A 17,785-nucleotide genomic window follows, 5' to 3' on the forward strand; every position below is an offset into this window, starting at 1 on the left:
GACTTTTTTGTTCCGTGACCCTGAAATCCCGAATACCGTGTATGAGCCCGTTTGGGAGGTCGTACCGGATCATGTTTCTTTTCCTCCCAGTTTTTGCACTACGTGTCTGGGGTCGCTTCATGATTTACCTTATTCGATTTCATTTCTAAATAACAAGTTATCATCTATTTTAAAGGAGTACTCGATTTTCGTCCCAAACTAGTTTATCGCATACCGGCACACTCAAATGTCCTCTGTTGGCATCCGTTATAACAAGAGTAGTTCACCTTTTTTTTTTTTGGATAAATTACAAATAACCACCACGTATTTGCGTATTTTTACAAATAACCACCTTGTATTTCCATTTTTACAAATAACCCCCAGACTTTGTATACTCCCAAATCACCACCGTATATTTGAACCGAGACTCGTTTTTCATATTTTCCGACTCGTTAATGAAAAACTTACGCAAAATACCCATATTACCCCCGCTTACTTACCTTCACTAACTTTACCCAAACATCATCGCTTTTATTCGGAATGTAGTCACTCCTTGGTTTATGCTTTAGGAGAGTTGAAATTTTAGCTACACTTTGTGTCAAAGCAGCGATTTTCTCCAAGAGGATACAATTCACTTTCCCTCAAAAGGCTTGGAGTTATGTGTTGCTTCATAATTGTGTATGATATTCATATTACTGGATATATACGAGTATTAGATTATTTGATTATCACGATCGATTGAATAGGATCAATTGATTTGGGAATTTTGGGGATTTAAGGTTTGAAAAGTATTAATTGAATGATTTGGGGGAATTGGGGAAAATATTGGGTATGTTATGTTTGTTAAAGTTAGTCAATGTAAATAAGTGGGGGTAATATGGGTATTTTGCGTAAAATTTTCATCGAGTCGGAAAATATGAAAAACGAGTATCGGTTCAAATATACGGTGGTGATTGGGAGTATACGTTAAAGTCCGGGGGTTATTTGTAAAAACAGAAATACAAGGTGTTTATTTGTAAAAATATGTAAATAGGTGGTGGTTATTTGTAATTTATCTTTTTTTTTTTTTTAACTTAAATATGTTTGTGTGACATAAGATTTGATGCAAGTCATTATAAAACTTTATTTTAGATGTTCAACATGTTTTCTAACCTAACTTGTTGTATGAGGCCGTTTGTTTGTTATCAAGGGTGGAATGGGGTCTCTTTTGGGATATTGGTTTGTATCAAAGGTGGAATGTGGTCTCTTAACATTGCTTTTGTTATCCGACTTCAGCATGTTACATGGTTTGGTTACTCAAGCAGAGTGATACGAATACGCATCCAACGAGGAAAGGCAGTAGCTATTGAGGTTCTTAACACAACAATTGAGGTATATGATCAGTACTTGTAACATAATAGCAAAAATATTGGACTGATCCACGGCAAGAGCACAAGAGTTGGTCACAAACGGAACAATTTATTATTTACCAAACAGAAATCGAACATTCAACGATGCTCATAATAACAACTCAAAGATCAGAGAAACATTGTTCACAGATATTACTGAAACGTAATACTTCCAAACATTAGTAAAAGACATAACACACAATTATCATAACATCAATCAACTAAAGCACTGCAACATCTCCCACTGACAACCACCCCATTGACAACCACAGACCAACAAGCAAGCTTAGAAGCCACCACGAAGACGGAGGACAAGGTGGAGGGTAGATTCCTTCTGAATATTGTAATCAGCTAAAGTGCGGCCATCCTCCAACTGCTTCCCAGCAAAGATCAACCTCTGCTGATCTGGTGGGATCCCCTCCTTATCCTGAATCTTCGTCTTGACATTATCGATTGTGTCACTGCTCTCCACCTCCAAGGTGATAGTCTTCCCAGTCAATGTCTTGACGAAGATCTGCATCCCACCTCTGAGACGCAAAACCAGATGGAGTGTTGACTCCTTCTGAATGTTGTAATCAGCGAGGGTGCGGCCGTCTTCAAGCTGCTTTCCAGCGAAGATCAATCTCTGCTGGTCTGGGGGAATTCCCTCCTTATCCTGGATTTTGGTCTTGACATTGTCAATGGTATCAGAACTCTCCACCTCGAGGGTAATAGTCTTTCCAGTCAACGTCTTAACGAAAATCTGCATACCACCACGCAGACGGAGAACCAAATGGAGAGTGGACTCCTTCTGGATATTGTAGTCAGCAAGAGTGCGACCGTCTTCTAGCTGCTTTCCAGCGAAAATAAGCCTCTGCTGATCTGGGGGAATTCCCTCCTTGTCTTGGATCTTAGTCTTGACATTGTCAATTGTGTCGCTGCTCTCAACCTCCAAAGTGATGGTCTTGCCAGTGAGGGTCTTGACAAAGATTTGCATACCACCACGAAGACGGAGGACCAAGTGGAGGGTGGACTCCTTTTGGATGTTATAGTCGGCAAGGGTTCGGCCATCTTCGAGTTGTTTACCAGCGAAGATCAAACGTTGCTGGTCTGGGGGAATTCCCTCCTTGTCTTGAATCTTTGTTTTGACATTGTCGATTGTATCGGAACTCTCGACCTCGAGAGTGATTGTCTTTCCGGTAAGAGTCTTAACGAAGATTTGCATCTGATCATTAAATTACAACAATCAATCAGCGATCAATCATATACAAAAATTGACAGTACTTATGAAAACAAGATCAATTGCGGAAAACTCAAAAACTCAAAACCTCAAAACCTCAAAACCAGATTAGTAAAAATTTAACAAAGCATGAAACAAACAATTTAATCTATAACTAATGAAGCTATTGTCCTTTGAACATAGATCAAAGGTCTTCAATTATTTAAATAACATAGATAAACTCTAAAAGAACGTTAAAACAGGTGAAAATTAGGTTAAACAAGCCGACAATTAACAAAAAAACTGATTAGTTTGATAATCTAGTTCGCAAATTTAGAAAATAGCAACAAAGCAGGTTGATTAGCTCACTAATCTAGATATTAGCCACAAAACAGGTGGATCACCTCACTAATCTATAAATTCAACGAAATAGGTGGATTATTCTACAAATTAACGAAACAGGCGGATTATTCTACAAATTGACAACAATAACTCAAATTCAAAAACATAATTAACAAATCAATTTGATAAGTTCGATAATCTACGAAAAAACAACGAAATCAATTCGATAAGTTCGATAATCTACAAATTAACAACGAAATCAATTTGACAAGTTCGATAATCTATGAATTAAGCACAAATCGATTCGATTGGTTCGCTATTCAACAAATTAACAACAAAATCCTCAAAATCAAAACATAAGCATACAGTTTACGATCGAAACAATTAAGAAAATCGTTCCATCAGATGTTCTACCGATTAACGTAAACCCTAAATCAATACACAAATTAAACAATCTAATTGAACAATTAATCAATACAGCTCTCAAGCAAAATTAAATTAATTAAATTAAATAAAAAGAGATTAAAATTATACCTTGAATGAGTAAGAGAGAAATTTAGGAATTAATTTGGGGGAATTTGTTGAAGAAGATTATGATGATGAGAATTAATCGAATTGTGAAGGATGAAATAATTGGGGGAGAAATTGTGAGTATTTATAGTGATTATTAGACCTAGTTGTTCAAGGATTCACGGCACTATAACCAATTAGAGATTGACACGTGTCCCAATAAATTAATGGAAATCCTCACGGTGTGAATTTTTTGGTAGGATTAGTATTTTTTTAGGGATAGAGATATTGTTTTTTTTGTTTTATCAATTTAAAATTATCTAATATTTCTAGAACATTCATAATGAGGCGGCCCCAACAAATGGACTATGGAGCTATCAATCGTCAAGTGTGCCTAGTTGGTTCTAGTAGGTTGAATTTGCACTGGATCGCATTACTTTGTTTGATGGCGTCATGTGGATTGCTTTATCTAGATTTAGAACTCGGTTTAGAAAAAAAAGTTGGAAAATTGTTGAGTGAATAAATAGTACGAGTAATTGACATGGTTATTGGTTACCTTCTTAATTGATATTGTGAATTAGGAAAAAATTTTACAGAGACGTCAATTATAGACCTCATACACATCTAGTAGGGAGAGAGGTATGCAGTTATGAATCGTAGTATAACTAGAATAAAAAAAATTGTACTCCTTGACACCCTTCGAGCCTTTGTTTTAAGCAACATCAGTTTGATAGCTTTATGAACAAACGATTACCCAATTACCTCTTCGGGTTTATCAACTAAGTTTATACATACTATTAGCCCAATCGATATAGTCCATTTAACGTTTCTACTAGTGGTCCGAATACGAATGAGGACAATATCGTCAACAACTGGTGTACTGGACGTGTTATGTTACAGGTTCAGTTTAATACATACAGACTACAAAGTACATGACAATCTTTTTCATTCCTCAGGTGATAGCGGTCTGCTCGAAGCGGATGTCATATAGAAGTAATAGAACTGAACACGAATGAGAACAATTGTCAAGATACAGCTCACCCATGATAAAGGCACATGTGAGTATCCCACATTGGAAAAAGAGGAAAGAGTTGTTTATCAGAGCATCCACAATAGAGAGGATGTTATCTTCCTCCTATTTTTCCACTCTTCCTATATTTTTTCGACACCTCATTTTCTCTTTCATCAATCTTATTTCTCACCATTACCATCCTCTTCCATTATTTTTTCCTACAATAGAGATGATCTTCTCATATTACCTCTCTTACTTTAAATAATCTCAAAATTCTATAAATGATAAAAATAAAAGAATTATTATGCACAAGACAAATAGTGATTGGTTTGTTGGCACTAGGGCCAATGTAAGCTTTCCTCTAAAACTATAGGAAGTAAGCATCTTCCTCTTGCTAAGAGGATATGTAATATGTGCCTCACAATAGAGAGGATGTCCTCTTAGAGGAAAGAGAGTGTTAAGAGGATCTCTCATCCTCTCTATTGTGGGTGCTCTCATATAAATCAAGGAGTTACTCCACCCATTACCAATTGGTTTTGGGATGGAACCTCCTCGGACTTATAAGCTGGACTCTCTCTCATCCAACTATGTCAACAATATTCTAGAACCTGACTATAAAGCATCCAAACAATGAACAAATACCTAATTATTGCTAGTTTCTAACACTAATTAAAATAAATGATTAGCACCCGACTAGGGGTGTTAATGAGACGAGACAGCTCGTGATCAACTCGATATCGGCTCGATCAAAGCTCGGCACGTGCGAGATCGGCTCGAGAGCTTAACGAGTCAAACCGAGCAAACGCTAACTTGGCTCGAAAAGCTCGTGAGCCACTCAAACTTGTGTGATTATATAAGATATTGCTTATATTTTATAAATATATTTTATCTTAATTATATATTTGTATCACATATATCAAATGGCTCACCGATTTGCCAAATATTATACATTTAACTTTCGAGCCTTGTTGTGAAAATATCGGAAGCAAAAAAAAATCAAAAACTTAACCATTATTTATAGGCTCGATTTGAGCTCGAGCTCGTCTTAAAGCTCGCAAGTTTGATATCGAGCACATTTTTTACAAGCTCGGGCAAGCTCGCGATCGGCTCGAGATCGAGTTTTTGTTCTTGAGCACAAGCCGAGCAAGGCCAAGCTGGGGCTCGACTCGGCTCGTTAGCAGCCCTACACCCGACTGAAGATTCGGAATGATAACATACTTTAATTGCTACGTTTCTAGCACCAATAGAGCTAAACTATTAGCACCAAACCCATGAGGCACTAAACCAACTTCAATTGGGCTACATGATTAGCACCCGACCCATGAAGGATTCAAACGATCACCATAATCTAATTGCGAGTTTTTAGCACCAATTGGGCTAAATGATTAGCACCCAACCATGAAGCATCCAAAAAAATGAACAAACTTTAATAATGCTGTTTTTATACCACCCCGTTTAGCAATCACCCGGTCACGTAACACCCAACTTAATAACTTGCTAGTTCCTCTCCCATCAATATTATGAATAAAACATAGTATAAAGATCTAAAATGCAAACTTAATTAACTGAAACATAGCACAGAGATGAACACAAACGGAACAATTTATTCACAAACGAACATGAAACTTACACAGATAAAGCACCAGTCATTGCTGATGCACACATATTGTAAAATAAACCAGCCATAGTTCACAGATTATAAAAACCAAACACATCAAACACTACCAACATCAACCAGCTTCCCAAAACACAGGACCCAAACACCGGTACAACAACAAGCTTAGAAACCACCACGAAGACGGAGGACAAGGTGGAGGGTAGATTCCTTCTGAATATTGTAGTCAGCCAAAGTGCGCCCATCCTCCAACTGTTTCCCTGCAAAGATCAACCTCTGCTGATCCGGGGGAATTCCTTCTTTGTCCTGGATCTTAGTCTTGACATTGTCAATGGTGTCGCTACTCTCGACCTCCAAGGTGATAGTCTTGCCAGTCAATGTCTTGACGAAGATCTGCATCCCACCCCGGAGACGCAACACCAAATGGAGTGTTGACTCCTTCTGGATATTGTAGTCAGCAAGAGTGCGACCATCTTCTAGCTGCTTTCCAGCGAAAATAAGCCTCTGCTGGTCTGGGGGAATTCCCTCCTTGTCCTGGATTTTAGTCTTGACATTGTCAATGGTATCAGAACTCTCAACCTCAAGGGTGATGGTCTTTCCAGTCAAAGTCTTGACGAAAATCTGCATACCACCACGCAGACGGAGAACCAAGTGCAGGGTAGACTCCTTCTGGATATTGTAGTCAGCAAGGGTGCGACCGTCTTCTAGCTGCTTGCCTGCGAAAATAAGTCTCTGCTGGTCCGGGGGAATTCCCTCCTTGTCTTGGATTTTGGTCTTGACGTTGTCAATGGTATCAGAGCTCTCAACTTCGAGGGTGATGGTCTTGCCAGTTAGGGTCTTGACGAAGATCTGCATACCACCACGCAGACGAAGGACAAGATGGAGAGTGGACTCCTTTTGGATGTTGTAATCGGCAAGGGTTCGGCCGTCTTCGAGTTGTTTACCAGCGAAGATCAAACGTTGCTGGTCTGGGGGGATCCCCTCCTTGTCTTGGATTTTGGTTTTGACATTGTCGATTGTGTCGGAGCTCTCGACTTCGAGAGTAATTGTCTTGCCGGTGAGAGTCTTAACGAAGATTTGCATCTGATCATACAAATTACAAGAGTGAATCAGCAATCATGTGACAAAATTGACATTAACTGATGAAGAAAAGATCAATTGCAGGAAACTAAACAATTGAAACCCTAACTACTCGAAAACATGTGATTAGAGACAAAAGTAACCGTATTTCACAAATTATTAATAAAAACCAGATCATTTAATAAATAATCATCAATCTACAAATTAACAAGGAGCTAATGTGCAAATTAACAACGCGCTAATGTTCAACTATCGACAAAATCAGTTTGATTATCCAGCTAATTGACAAATTAACAAAGAAATTTGATCGATTAACTCGCTAATCCACAACGAAATTTGATTAATTATCTCACTAATCGACAAAATTAACATCGAAATATGCTTGATTATCTCGCAAATTAACAAATCAGCCAAGAAATTTGTTCAATTAATTCATCAATTGACAAATTAAAAACGAATATTCAAAAGTGAAGCTAAATCATAAAGTTCAATCAAACGAACTAGAAAATTAATACCGTATACTCCAAATCAATAGCTAAACTTAACAGTTGAATCTATTAATTAATACGCCTCAAGCAAAATAGAACAACAATTCAGAACATGTGTTAGAAAAACCGATAATACAATTAGAGATAGGGATTATACCTTGGTTGAGGAAGGCGAAAATTAGGAGTTGATTTGGGGAATTTTGTTGGAGAAGATTATGATGATGATGAGAATTAATCAAATTGTGAAGGATGAGAAATTTGGGGGAGAAATTGCGAGTATTTAAAGAGATTGTTAGGCCCTGTTCTTTCTGGCTTTTTAGAAATGAATCAATCGAATCGAATCGAATTGAATGAATCAATCGAATCGAAATAATCGAATCAATGGAATGAATCAATCAATCAATGAATCGAATGGAGCTGAAATGGATCAATCGAATCAAATAGAGCTGAAGCCAAATCGAATCAATCAATAAAGTTCAAATTGAAATTTGAACTAAACTGAAATAATCATATTAATAATAATATTAATAATAATATTTAATATTATTGTTATTATCAACTATAATAATAATAATATTCATAGTATAATACTATTTATACTAAAATTAATATTTTTAAGAAAAAAATTATAATATTATACTCCCTCCGTCTCCGGTAATTTGTTGTCTATTCCATTTTTTGGGGTGTGTCTCATTCAATTATTGTCCTTTGTATTTTAAGAATGAACTTGATGAACAATTTGATCATTCACACTCAATTTGGTCCGCTTGTCATTTTATAATTGGCCACTCCTCTTTTCTTGGTCTTTGTGCCAAAACCAAAGGACAACAATTGACGGGATAGAGGAGGAGGAGTATATGAATAATCATAAATTATAATAATGAAAAAATAGTAATTTTTTACTAATAATATTCTTAATAACAATAATAAATAATAATGTCAATATTAATAATGATATTAGTAAAAATAATTGTTTCGAATAAAAACACTCAAGTAAGCGTTGCTCGAATCCGGCCGGGTCAACGACTCCTCTCGTGACGATGGCACCTCGAACCTATGTTTGCTCTCTCCGGATGGATCTTTCACGCGTAACAAATAGGGCCTCAAAAGGTTCGCAATAGGTTCTTCTCTGATGCCTTACGGTACTGTTGGATAGTTGGGACCTTGCTTGAAGCTAAGGTTTCCGTGCCCTCTCATAGTAGCTCGAGTAGTCTTACTTCTAGAGAGAGGAAGTTGTTGGTGAGAAGTATTTTACCATTGATGGGTGAATAATGAGGTATTTATAGATTTCTATGTGTACCTCAAATGATGGCTGGCAAGCATAGTTACCATATTCGCTATGAATACGCCTTATCGATTCGCGATTCGCTTATAGAAAATGTGTTATATGTATTTTCAGTAATCAATTGATAGAATTCGCTTTTAACAATTCGTGATTCGTAGAGTATCAAGCGAATCCGTAACCATGTTGGCAAGCGTGTTGACTTGTATGACCCCGTATTGGCTACTGGGTCAAGTCGGTTGGGTGTGCCCCATCAATAATATTACTAATAAATGTTATTAATTTTAATAATAATAATAATACCAATAATTATAACAACAACAATAACAACAATACTACTATTAATAATAATAATAACAATAATAATAATAAATAATATTATTATTAACATTAATAACATTATTATTCATTTTAACAACAACAACAACAATATTATTCATTTTAATAATAATATTCATAATAATAATAATAATAATAAATAAATTATTAATAACATTATTATTAACACTATTATTAAATATAATAATAATAATAATAATAATAATAATAATAATAATAATAATAATAATAATAATAATAATAAAGAATAATATTAAAAAAAATAGTATTATTGATAACAAAATTAATAATAACTATTAAATTTAAGATGAGTAAAAATTTGAAATGAGTTTGAACTTAATGGAGTCAATCAATCAATCAATCAATCAATCAATCGAATGGAGTCAATCAATCAATCAATCAATGGAGTCAATCGAATCGAATCGAGCCGAATCAATCAATCGAATGAATCGAATCAAGTAGGTCAAAATAAGCCCCAGAAAAGAACAGGGCCTTAGACCTAGTTGTGTTAAGACACACGTCATTATAACCAATTAGAGATTGACACGTGGAGGTTGTTACGACGTGGCTTGACCTGGCCCTCACGTCTTTCCGTTCCTTTTCTTGAGTGGTTGATTGATTGAGAGTTGGGGCGGTCCAACAAGTTAACGGAGATTCTCACGGTGTTAACTTGTTTGGTGGAAATTAGGAGTATTATTTTTATTCTTTTTTGTTGAGATTTTATTTTATTTTACAGAAAAAAATCTTAAAAATTGAGCTGTCAAGCAAGTGTTTCTAGTTGGGTCTAATTGGAAATTTGGTATGAGGATTCAGGATTGCCATCTACTTTTTATGTTTTAGTGAAAAACTAGTTTGAATACCCGTGCGTTGCAACGGGGTAATAAACTTATTTATAAATGCAAAAAAAAAAACGTTATAAGGGTTTAATGTTTACATTTTATATCTAATGATTGCTTTACATATTATTAAAATATCTCTTTAAAAAAAAATAAAAGATAAATATATACGTGGGTTAACTCTTATTTATAATCATATAATCACCCTACCTTATACTAATCTTTCGATGTGGGACAATCCTATTATTTATATGTAATATATTCACCAAACTTGGATTATTTTTCTGATGTGGGACAATTCTACTATTTATACATAATATATATTCATCAAACCTGCATTATTTTTCAATGTGGAACAAATAACATACTAAGAATTACACTATCTTTTTTTCACTAAGTTCGACATCCAACCAGATCCTGAATACCGAATACGGACAATTGCTACTCATTATATCTAATAGTTATATTTAAATTTAATAATATGATCAAGTACTCTCCATTAATATTTGTACGTTGTTTTTCTTCAAAAAATAAATTCATAATTGAGATACAGAAATTTTCCGTGGTACACCTTAATTTTGTCAGATTTTTCGTGTTACCCCTACTTTTAAGAATCTCCCTACGGTACCCTTGAGGTTCCATTTTTTTGCCCATGGTACCCCCTAATGTAAAATTTATTAAATGGACTTTAAGTTTGATGGTGTGACAATAAAATAACGATTAAAAAATAATTCTCCCTTTATTGTTTTATTGGTACGAATATCTCTCTCTTTTAAATGAAAATTTAATTAACTATATCATTATAATATTAGAAATTTCTCATGGTAACTTTGAACTTTGATAGATTACACATGGTACCCCTAATTTTAAATTTCTACAAATGGTACTCTTGTGTTCACCTTTTTCTTTCTCAGAATACCATTTGACAACTTCCGTCATAAGCCCATTACTCTTATGACTTGGGACGCCTTTTTCTTTTGTTATCTCTTAAACAAACACTTCATTATCTAATTCCTAAATCCATATTTTATTTAATAAACTAACATTTAATACCTAAATAACAAAACACAAATAGCATGGCATGCTCAATTACTCATCTAGTTACTCATATGAGTAATAGCGTTAAGAAAATAAAGTAAACACAAGGGTATTATATGTAGAAACTTAAAATTAGGGGTATTATGTGTAATCTACAAAAATTCGAGGGTATCATGAAAAATTTTCGTTATAATACTGACCATTTTATCGATCTTTCTCCCACCTAAAAAAAATGTTACAACTTTAAAAATTTAACATTTAATTCAAGATTATGTTTAAAGTCTCTTATATAATAAGTATACTTTGAGAGATTAATATATTTGGGGTGATACCTAAGTTCCAAGGATAAATCCTATTTATAATCATGGGATCACCCCAGCTTATGATAATCTTTTGATGTGGGACAATTTAACTATTTATACGTAGTATATATTTATCACACCTACATTCTTTTTCAATGTGAGACGAATAACATATTTAAAAGTACACCATATTTTTTGAACCTAATTCGACATCCAACCCGATTTAATAATAAGTAAATACTATATTATCTATTAATATTCATACATTTGTTTTCTATTTTTTTTATCATAATAAAAATGTGCAAATGATATGAACCTATACTCTAATGATAGAATTTTTTTTAACACAATTCTAATTATATTATTTAAACGTAGTATATTTATCACACCTACATTATTTTTTAAATGTGGGACATATAAAATCAATAGGTAGAAAATATAATGATATAAACTTTTAAGGGCACTCCAAGACAGTACTTAAGATACTCAAATGATTTTGGGTTGATGCCTAAGTTGCAAGGATGCCTCTTATTTATAATCATGGAATCACCTACCTTATGTTATATTTCGATGTGGGAAAATTCTTTTTTTTTATATGTAGTATATTTGTCACACTTATATTATTTTTTAATGTGGGACATATAACATACTATAAAATACACCATCTTTAATATGTGCAAATTATATGAAATCTATACATACTCTAATGATAGCATTTCTTACCATGAATCTAATAATATTATTTTCATAATTGTTTTACCGACATTATTTCTTTAGTTTTGTACTCTGTCAAGAGACTACCATTAGTAAAACCTTTAGTTTTGTATTTTTTGATTTTCTTGCTCATGTTCTTAACTCTTCCCCGAGTAGTTCCCAACGATTTCCACTTTATTTTTTTTATATCATATCGTAATGATTGAAAATCTTAAGAGCTCTTTAAAACAATATTTATGAGACTCAAATTTTTTTGGGTAGATCATAAGTTCCAAATATGCCTCCTATTTATAATCATAGGATCACATCACCTTGTACTAATCTTTCGATGTGGGACAATTATACTATTTATATGTAGCATATTCACCGCACCTACGTTATTTTCCAATGTGGGACAAAACATACTAAAAAGTACACAATTTTACATATTACGAAGTACACCATCTTTAATATGTGCAAAGAATATGAAATCTATACTCTAATGATGACATTTTTTCCCACAAAGCTAATTATATTATTTTCATAATTTTTTTAACGATATTTTTTTGCCAAATGAAATGTAAAAGGTTGATATAAAAATTGGAAATATCACTTAAATATAATTTAGGAAATATACATATTATAATAATTAAAAGATTCTCCACTTTATTTTTTACATTAAAAATTATACTTTCCTAAATTGATTTTTGATGATGTGGACGCTCTCAGATCGCTCGAAAAAACTCTCTTTTATATATATATATATAGATTGTTAATAACTACTCCCTCCCCTATTCATTATATGACGTTTTACAAATGTGCACAGGAATTAAGACCATCCCCAAGCAAGGTCACCGACTGGGTCGTGACCTTGCCGGGTCACGCTAATGACTCCTTAAATTAGGATTAACAAGATGATTTTGGTGACCTTGAGTAACTGAGGGGCACCAGGTGACCTTGAATAGGGAAGGTGGTGAATGTTGGTGACCCGATAGGTGGCACCTTTTGATTTGTTCGGCAAAAAAAAGAAAAGGGAAAGAAAAAAAGGACAAGCGAAAAAAATTGTCTCTGGTGTCTTTGCGTTGTATATCTGCAATAATTGAAATAGTAATTACTAGTAAATAAATTAAATTAGAATTTTAGATTAAATTAAAATAAAATAAATTATAAACATACAAAAAACGACTATATCTTTTGATTATCTATCAAATTAACTCAAATTTGATATTTTTTTACCCACTTTTATTTTTTCTATATTCTTATACTTACTCCATTATATATACTTGGTAAAGAGATTTCTTGATGCGCGATGGTGATGATGGTATTCAATAATGGTGTTGATGCGCTAATGATGGTGATGATGCATGTGTCGACTTTGAGAGGATCTGGGAATTTCGATGGTGATACAATGATGATTTGAAAATAAAACAAGAAGGCAGATGATGGTTGGTGTCATTTGGGGGATAAAACAAGATGGTGATGATTTGGGAAATAAAAGAAGGGAGAGAAATTAATTTGGGGAAATTAGAAGGATTTCGGATCCGGGATGGGGTAATTTGGGAAATTAATTTGGGGGAGGACAATCAAGTTTGATTTTGTGGTATAGAAGGCTCAATAACGTTTAACTTAACTTGGTTTTTTTCCTTTTTTTTTTTTTTTTAGTTTCGTTTAGTATTTTTTTAACTCGATTAAGTCGTTTGATTTTAAATACGATCTTAGATTAAATTAATTTTTTATTTAATATTCGGAATAAAATTAAAATATTTATCAAATTGGAATAATTATTTTGTTAAAATATTTACGAAATTACAAAATTAAGTTATTTATAATTTGTTAATAAATATTAATTGAAAAAGTAAGAGAAAGGTTTTGGTGGGGTAGATAATGTGGGAAATGATTGAAAAGGTTGGAAAGAGGAAAATGATTGGGTTGGTGACCTAGGTCGTGACCTTCTGCATGGGAGGGTCAAAGTGGGTCAAGATAAATAAGTTGAGATTAAGGGTTAAAACATTGGTGACCCAGTTAGCGTGACCTTCTGCTTGGGGATGGTCTAAGATGTGAATTTCCTCCACTTTCTTATCTCTCTTCATTTATTTACGGTACATATGTTAGCATGTATATTCTATTTTAAAGGCATTTTGTTCTAGAAAATGGTGCATTGTTAACCACTTGTCCTTTTTTTTGTTTTTGTTATTGGTTGAAATGGAAAAGCTGCATAAACCATATCTTGGAAGATGTGGAGCCTTAATAAATAAAGACTAAAACGTCAAATATAGAGTAAAAAATAGAAAACCTTAAAACGTCATATAATCAAAATTGGAGGGAGTACCTAGTATTTACGGTATTTTATAAACTATCACCCTTTATTTCATTTATTACAAAATACCACCTATATTAGAGTGTATATCTCAACTCACACCGTATTTTACTTCCGAACATATTTTTACTTATTTTCCGACTCGGTTACTAACTAAACTAAAAATTATCTTAATTAACCCTCCAAATAATACCCCCAAAACAATTATAATAACTCTTATGAAAACAAAATCACCCAGTATACCTTATAAGTTATACCCCAATCAACTTATCAATCAATCAATACTATATATTAATTCCAGAAACCAAGGGATTTCAATGTAATTAAAGAAATCTATACAAATTAATTATATTATATAGTTTTAAATCGATAGCACCGTGTGATGGACTTGATAAAGGGACCTCAATGTAAATATTATATAGTTTTGGTTAAAAGTATAATATAAAAATGCCTTGATGAAGAATATTTATGAAAATTACATTAAAGTAATTAAATTTAGAAAACACAAGGATATAGTGATTTTCCTTAAAATTAACATGCACCACTTATAGAATTAATTAGTATCATCATAGAATTATACATTAAATTAAATGTAGTAAAAGTAATAGTAGCAACAACGAGATTAATAAAATTATTAATGTGGGAGTAGTTACAGTTATAATAATGATAGTGAGAGTAGTGAAAGTAACTACGAATGTAGTGAAAGTAACAGTGATAACAATGAAAAAAAGTATGAACAATTAAATAACCAATCGACTCATGGAAATATTTTATTTATTTAAATATAGAGCGGATAAAATTAACGGGAATAATAAATTTAACAGAAAAAAAATAGAGGAATTAGTAAAAGAAACAATAGTAACCACGGGAGTAGTGAACGTAATGATATTAAGAAAGAATGTCGTGAAAGTAATAATATTAATAGCGTGGTAGTGTGTGTCTCATTTGAAAATAATTTAGTACATTTCATCATAATTACAAGATATGCCGTAGGAAAATATATTACAAATTGTAAACGTGTGAGTTAGATAATTTTTTTTGGGTATTATTTTGAGGGTAAATTAAGGTAATTATTGGTTTAGTTAGTAATCGAGTTGGAAAAATGTAAAAACATGTTCGGAAGTGAACATGGTGTGAGTTGGGATATATACACTCTTAGGTGATGTATTTTGTAATAAATGAAATATAAGGTGATAGTTTGTAAATTATCGTAAATACTGGGTGGTTATTGACAATTTTCACTATGTTTTACAAGTGAATAAGTTGACATATATCATGTCCTATGACAAGTGGATGAGGCTAAACAAGCCATTAGTATAATACTCCCTCCTATTCACTAAGGGCATTAGCAATAGATGAACCTTCAATAGGTTTGTTCTCATGCCACATAAGATAATATACAAACTCATTTATTTACAAACCTCATAGCAACAATAGATAAACCTCTTCAAGGTTCATAACATGACCCACTATACTATTTCTTCTCTCACATTCTCTCTCCACAAACCTGTATACCATATTGTAACCCCTCTCATCCATGAACCTCAACACTCATGCCCAACAATAGAGAGTTTATAGACAAACCTCTAAAATAATTGACACATCATCCTACAAACCTTTTGACAAACCTCTATTGCTAATGCCCTTCCACATTACTTTTTGGTAGAATTTAGTGGTATGGTGATATGTGGATATAAATGAAAGTAAGAGAGAGAATGTGAGGTCATAAGTTATGATAACCATAAATAATATACCAATAAGAAAAGTGGAAGATCATTGTGAATTTGCTGTTTTAGGAATTGCGTAAAATCTTAGAGGATAGGAGGGATAACATTCTATGGAAGATGTTTGAAAAAAATTGAAATTTGCAAAAATGAGATCAGAAGGGAGAGATAGTTGACTTCGTAGAGTCAATGGTGTTTTTTCCTACAAACCAATTGGAAATCGGAGGAATAAGTCACTGGTTTATGAAGTGGATAATAACCTGATGTGAGACATTCAAATAAGGAAAATGAGACGGTGTCACCGGGTGATAGTAAAATTGGACGCCATTAAGGGCATTAGAGTAAATTACGTAGCTATATTCATATCCCTCCTCTAAAATTTGAATTTCAAGCTGATTAGTACAAAAGGGTAGTCTAGGAATTCAGAATTGCATGATTAATTAGAAATAGCAAATATTAAATAAAAAACAGCAGATTTTTTCTAACACTTTGCCCCTTTTAAGGAAAAACGGTACAACAAACAAATTGTTCTCCAACTTTTGTTCACGGTTTGGTGCCTCCTCCATTTTTTTGGGTGAAAGAGAAGCGGGATTAACCCATAACAAGAAACGAAAACAAACAAAACAAAAACAAACTACACGACTTAACACGGAATGGAACGCGGCCAAGACACGCCCCTCGCATCCTACTCCAACTGTAATACTACGGATTTTATAGGCTGGTACTCGACCGAGTATGGCCTGCTCGGTCGAGTAGAGTGTGTCGTGTAGCCTGTTTGGCTACTGCCCAGGAACACTCGGCCGAGTATGCTGAATACTCGACCGAGTAGAGGGTACTCGGCCGAGTATACTCTATACTCGACCGAGTATCTGGTCTGTCGGGTATTATTTCCGCGGTTTTGATTAAAATGATTAGAGATTATTTATATGATCGTTTGTCAGTTTCTAAAGGCATTTTCTTCCAAAACATAAACTACGTTTCTTCCCCCTCTAATCATCTTCATCAATTCCAAGGCAAAGGTCATCAATTGTGGGTTCTAGTACCATATTCCGTGTCAGTCGTCATGGTAAGTGTCTTATCTTTATTGATCTATTGTTGTTCTTATAAGTTAGCAAACCCTAGTTTGGATTAATTTGAGGGTTTACGGTTTGCTCATCATATACGTGTTGATTGTTGATTACCATTGTTGTAGGTGACGATGTGGTATTTCTTATGCATTTGTATGATTGATTGCAACATAGCGGATTGCGAAAAGGTAGGGTTTCTCTACTCAGTTTACTGTTAATCGATTTAAGACTGTGATTGTATTTGTTTCATAATTTTTGTTATCTGCTGATCAACGGAGGATGGGTGTTGTGGTGACGGTGTTGATGTGGTTGTGTCGTGACGGTTGTGGTGTTGTGACAGCTGTGATGCTGTGGTGTGTGTGTTTGTGGTGGAGTCACTTGCGGGAGTGGCTTCACACCCTAGTTCGCCCTCCGTGGAACCCGTCACGGGAGGGGATGTGCACATTAAGGGACATGGATTGTTAGTAGCTCGTTGATGAGCTGGACTTGGTGGGGATGGGCTGCGGTCACCCACTGGCGGAGTGGATTACCTGTTGCGATGGGTAATCTGGCAGGGCTACACACTTCGGTGTGTA

The 17,785-nt window shown here is 33.9% G+C and overlaps 1 protein-coding gene across 2 annotated transcripts; it reads right to left on the bottom strand.

Annotated features, from left to right (window-relative positions):
• Positions 1 to 1,417: 1,417 nt before the first annotated feature.
• On the bottom strand, positions 1,418 to 7,855 carry LOC141657083 (polyubiquitin). 2 transcript variants are annotated; one of them, XM_074464206.1, is made up of 4 exons: positions 7,770 to 7,855; positions 6,218 to 7,127; positions 4,585 to 4,586; positions 1,418 to 2,571 (listed from the first exon to the last, which is right to left on the bottom strand). In XM_074464206.1, exons 2-4 carry the CDS (start codon positions 7,125 to 7,127, stop codon positions 1,654 to 1,656), a joined length of 1,830 nt encoding a protein of 609 aa, XP_074320307.1. In that variant the 5' UTR covers positions 7,770 to 7,855; the 3' UTR covers positions 1,418 to 1,653. The 2 variants fall into 2 exon arrangements, with proteins under 2 accessions (XP_074320307.1, XP_074320306.1); XM_074464205.1 differs by lacking the exons at positions 4,585 to 4,586; positions 6,218 to 7,127; positions 7,770 to 7,855 and adding an exon at positions 3,442 to 3,541.
• Positions 7,856 to 17,785: the final 9,930 nt, after the last annotated feature.

The sequence above is a fragment of the Silene latifolia genome, chromosome 5 (genome assembly GCF_048544455.1).
Source record: "Silene latifolia isolate original U9 population chromosome 5, ASM4854445v1, whole genome shotgun sequence".
Classification (NCBI taxonomy): domain Eukaryota; kingdom Viridiplantae; phylum Streptophyta; class Magnoliopsida; order Caryophyllales; family Caryophyllaceae; genus Silene; species Silene latifolia.